Source organism: Penaeus monodon, chromosome 2, assembly GCF_015228065.2.
Source record: "Penaeus monodon isolate SGIC_2016 chromosome 2, NSTDA_Pmon_1, whole genome shotgun sequence".
Classification (NCBI taxonomy): domain Eukaryota; kingdom Metazoa; phylum Arthropoda; class Malacostraca; order Decapoda; family Penaeidae; genus Penaeus; species Penaeus monodon.
Window position 1 is genome coordinate 14,166,565 of NC_051387.1, and position 5,000 is coordinate 14,171,564.

The 5,000-nt window shown below is 50.5% G+C and overlaps 1 protein-coding gene across 1 annotated transcript in view; it reads right to left on the reverse strand.

Annotated features, from left to right (window-relative positions):
• Positions 1 to 5,000, reverse strand: part of LOC119581156 — an 84,348-nt gene that overhangs the window by 28,454 nt on the left and 50,894 nt on the right. Inside the window, exon 3 of the mRNA XM_037929526.1 lies at positions 1,035 to 1,161. Coding sequence (XP_037785454.1) covers positions 1,035 to 1,161 — 127 coding nt within the window. The remainder of the gene's footprint in view (positions 1 to 1,034; positions 1,162 to 5,000) is intronic.

Consider the following 5,000-nt stretch of genomic DNA (forward strand, 5'->3'; position numbering starts at 1 on the left):
TAAACGCTTTGTTTGGATATGATTCTATTCGCTGCGCTGTATATGCATGAGGCATTTGTATAGGATATCCGTGCTTTAAATACTTTATATGTGCATGTTAAATGTTCTGCCGGGGTGTATCTTTACATGATATATGTGGCGTTTAGGTGTATTTTTACGTGGCGTGTAGTGTATCTGGATGGATCTTTACATATTAAATGTTATACCCGGACACACATGCACACACACACACACACACACACACACACACACACACACACACACACACACACACAACAACACACACACACACACACACACACAACACACACACACACACACACACACACACACACACACACACACACACACACACACACACACACACACACGCACATGTGTGTGTGTGATTCATATCCTATTCCCTGCTCTCTCCCTTCTCATCTTTCTTCGTATGTGTTCTTTCTTCTCACTTTTCATTTTTCTTGTTTTTTTTCCTTCTCTACCTCCTCGCCTCCTCGTTCTCCTTCCTCTCCCCTTCTTCCTTCTCCTTCTCCTCCCCCCCCCCCTGCTCCTCCTCTTCCCTCTCTTCTCTCTCTCTCCCTCCCTCTTTATCACCATCACTACATCCTCCTTTTCCCTCTCCCCAACTGCAATACTTCCTCCTCCTTCTCCCTTTCCACCCCTCTTTCCCTCCCTCTTTCCTCCTCCTCCTCCTCTACCTCCTCTAACCAACTCCTCCCCTCTTCCTCTTCCTCTTCTTCCTCCTCCTCCTCCTCCTCCCTCCATCACAACCACCTCCTTCTCCTCTCTCTATCCCATACATCCTCCATCACAGCCATAACCTCCTCCTCCTGCTCCTCCTCCTCCCCCTTTTCCCCCTCTACAACCACCTCCTTCTCCCTCTCCCCACCACCACCACCCCCTCCTCTTCCACCACAACCACCTCTTCCTCCACCACAGCACACCCCTATCTCCCTCTCTCCACCACAACCACCTGTTCTTCCTCCTCCTCCACCACAGCACACCCCTATCTCCCTCTCTCCACCACTTACCTGGACGTTGCAGAGCTCCTGGAGATGGTGATGTCTGGCGCGGGGAAGATCCCTCCGGCGCGGCACGAGATGATCACACTCTCCTCGTTCGGTTTGGAATACGTCATCGACATGTCGGCCGCAGGCGCTGTAGGAGGGAGAGAAAAGGGGAGACGTTAGAATGGCGAGATTTTTTTTTTTTTTTTTTTTTAGCTTATGGGTATGGTGTCCTTAAAAAGAAGAAGAACAACAACAACAACAACAACAATAACAAGAAGAAGAAGGAGAAGGAGAAGAAGAAGAAGAAGAAGAAGAAAGAAGAAAGAAGTAGATGGTGATGATGGTTAAGGATAGCAATGTGAGTATGGGTAAAGATTGTTAATGTTTGTTTTTATTCATAAATAGATAGTGATAAGATCTCTGCATTAATACACGTATCTATCTATATATCCATCTACTTGTGTCTATTTTCTGTTTCTTTTCCTCGCTTTCTTTCTCTCTCTCTCTCTCTCTCTCTCTCTCTCTCTCTCTCTCTATCTCTCTCTCCTCTCTCTCTCTCCTCGCTCTCTCTCTCTCGCTCTCTCTCTCTCTCTCCTCTCTCTCTCCCCTCCTTCCTCCTCTCTCTCTCCTTCTCTCTCCTCTCCTATCTATCTCCTCTCTTCCCCCTCCCTTTTCTCTCCCTCTCTCTCTCTTTTTCCTATCTTTTTTCCCTCTTCCCCTTTTTCTCTGACACTGAGACGCACATGACCCTAATAAATCATGCATTAACCCTCCCTCTTTCTCAACCACAACCCCCCCCCCCCTTTCCTAAAGAGCGTGACCTCCTACCCTCTCGATACCCCCCCCCCCCTCATTGGCACTGGCACTCTGACCCCCTCGGCGTTCTTAATCCCCGAGAGGGTGTGTCTGAGAACTTTCTCCTTCTATGGGTCTGTCTGTTTTGTCTGTTTGTCTGTTCTCTATTTCTGTCTGTTGTCTGTCTCTCTTTCTGTCTATCTATCTATCTATCTGTCTGTTTTTCAGTCTCTCTTTCTGTCTTCTGTCTATCTATCTATCTATCTATCTGTCTGTCTCTTTCTTCCCTTCCCCCTCCTTTCCTCCCTCTTCCTCCTTCCCTCCCTCTTCCTCCTTCCCCTCCTCCTTCCCTCCCTCCCTCTCTTCCTTAAAATCCTCGCTTCCCTCCCTCTCCCTCTTCCTTAAAATCCTCGCTTCCCTCCCTCTCCCTCTTCCTTAAAATCCTCGCTTCCCTCCCTCTCCCTCTTCCTTAAAATCCTCGCTTCCCTCCCTCCCTCTCTTCCTTAAAATCCTCGCTTCCCTCCCTCTCCCTCTTCCTTAAAATCCTCGCTTTCCTCCCTCTCCCTCTTCCTTAAAATCCTCGCTTCCCTCCCTCTCCCTCTTCCTGAAAATCCTCGCTTTCCTCCCTCTCCCTCTTCCTTAAAATCCTCGCTTCCCTCCCTCTCCCTCTTCCTTAAAATCCTCGCTTCCCTCCCTCTCCCTCTTCCTTAAAATCCTCGCTTCCCTCCCTCTCCCTCTTCCTGAAAATCCTCGCTTCCCTCCCTCCCCCTCTTCCTTAAAATCCTCGCTTCCCTCCCTCTCCCTCTTCCTGAAAATCCTCGCTTCCCTCCCTCTCCCTCTTCCTTAAAATCCTCGCTTCCCTCCCTCTCCCTCTTCCTTAAAATCCTCGCTTCCCTCCCTCTCCCTCTTCCTTAAAATCCTCGCTTCCCTCCCTCTCCCTGCCCTCGGTCACTGCGCATTCCTGTTGCTAATCCCAGGGCCTTGACTCTTCCGATGCCCCGCATTCCTGGCTCCCTCAAACACATCTTGCAACATTGCAACGGAATCTGCGCGTATCACTTTCCCTTCGCCCCGGATGGTGACGCTGGGAATGTGACAGTGATGGAGGGAACTTGTGTTAATGAGAGGGAGAGAAAAAAAAAAGTGGGATGGAAGTATATATGTTTAAGTAAGTAGAAGGAGGAAGAGGGAGGGAGGGGGGATTGGAGAGGGAGGGAGGGAGAGAGGGAGGGAGGGAGGGAGGGAGGGAGGGGGAGAGAGAGAGAAGGAGGGAATGAGGAAGGGAGGGAGGGGGGAAGGAGGGAAGGGAGGGAAGGAAGGAGCGAGGGAAGGAGGGGGAGAGAGGAAGGAGGAAGGGAGGGAAAGGAGGGAAGGAAGGAAGGAAGGAAGGAGGGAGGAAGAGAGAGAGAGAAAAAAAAAATACACGAAAGATAACCACAATCGCCGTGTCAAAATGCAACCGGCTTCCCCTCTCCCTTCCCTCCTCTCTCCCCTTTACCCTTCCCCCCAAACCCCTACACCCCCGCCCTTACCGCAACATCCACGCCCTCCGCCTGCCGCCCCCCATCCCCCCGCCCCCTCCTCCCTCCTCCGAGGCAAGTGGGCCATAACCGCGCCTGAGTTCGCATTACCCGCAGCGCCGCTAGGCATGGCGATGCTAAGTGATGAATATGGGCCGCTGCTGAAGCCCCTCTTGATGAATTCTTGATGGCACACTAAAGGCCGCTCGTCGCCATTGCCTCCGCGGGCTGACCCGCACTTAAAAGGATTTCGTCGGGCGATAAAACGGGAACGACATTACGAGAGGGAGTTAGAGCTGGCCAAATACGGTGGAAGGAGGAGGGTGGGGGCGGGAGGGGAGGGGAAAGGGCGTTGGGGGGAGGGGGGCGGAGGGGAGGGAGGGAGGGAGGGAGGGAGGGAGGGAGGGAGGGAGGGAGGGCTGTGCGTCCGCCCGCGCGCGAGCGCGCGTGTGTGGGCGCAAAGGCACTTGTGCCTGTGAAATCACGATTACATAAACAGCTACTTCGACCAGTAGTAAGGAAGCGAGAGAAAGCCCATTCCCTTTCCCGCACAAGTATGAATAAGCCGTAACTCGCCTCCGCGTCCGCAACACTTAATTCTCTCCTCCCTCCCCAGCGCCGCCCGCGTGTTTACCGCCGCATCCGACCAAATAAACACCTCCATCTCAAATTGGAATATACAACAAGTCGCACATTCATTACCCGAAGCAGGGGCGCCGCGTCCGAGGCACATAAACTGTTAATGAATACAGTGTTCGCATATCAACGCCATTGTGTCATGAGTTCCCGAGGCTCATGAATCCGGAGCTAGTAAGAGGACCTGGCTATTAATACCTCTTGGCCTTAAGACTCGTTTGTAATAGGACTGGAGGGATTAGACAGCGCGGAGAGAGAGAGAGAGAGAGAGAGAGATAGAGAGAGATAGAGAGAAAGAGTGAGTGAGTGAGTGAGGGAGAGGGAGAGGGAGAGGGACAGAGAGAGGGAGAGGGAGAGGGAGAGGGAGAGGGAGAGAGAGAGAGAGAGAGAGAGAGAGAGAGAGAGAGAGAGAGAGAGAGAGAGAGAGAGAGAGAGAGAGAGAGAGAGAGTGAGTTAGAGAGAGAGAGAGATAAAGGATTGAAGAGAGAGAGAAAAAAAATATGCGATCCTCTTAAGTCTATTGACTCAGGTGGTGAATTAAAAAAAGGACATAACTGGGATTGTTGGTCTGTTTAAATAAGGTCAATAAAGTGGGTTTGGTTAAGGTCACACAATGAACTTGGGGTTATCACAGACGCTCAGAGAAAAAAAATATACACACATGTTTACGAACGATAGGCAGAATATATTCCACATTAACTGAAGTATCCCTTATTTAAATATCCCGGATGTCTTGATACATTAACAAGTATTATATATACACACAAACGCGACGGCTGTGACCAAGTATCCATCACTCACTCGCTAAGTGCTGATAACAACTGCCGATTGCTTTGAAATCAGTCAAGCACTTGCAAACAGAGAGGCAGACAGAGCGCACTTGTCTGTCGGCCAATAGTTAAGCCTCTTGTCTGCACCGTGGCCTTGAATAGTTAATGTTGCAGTGCTAAATATCATTCGTTCTTGGTTGTAGTACATGGCTACTGTTACGCGGGGAAAAGGGGAAGATAAAATGATAGAAAAATTAATATCCTAT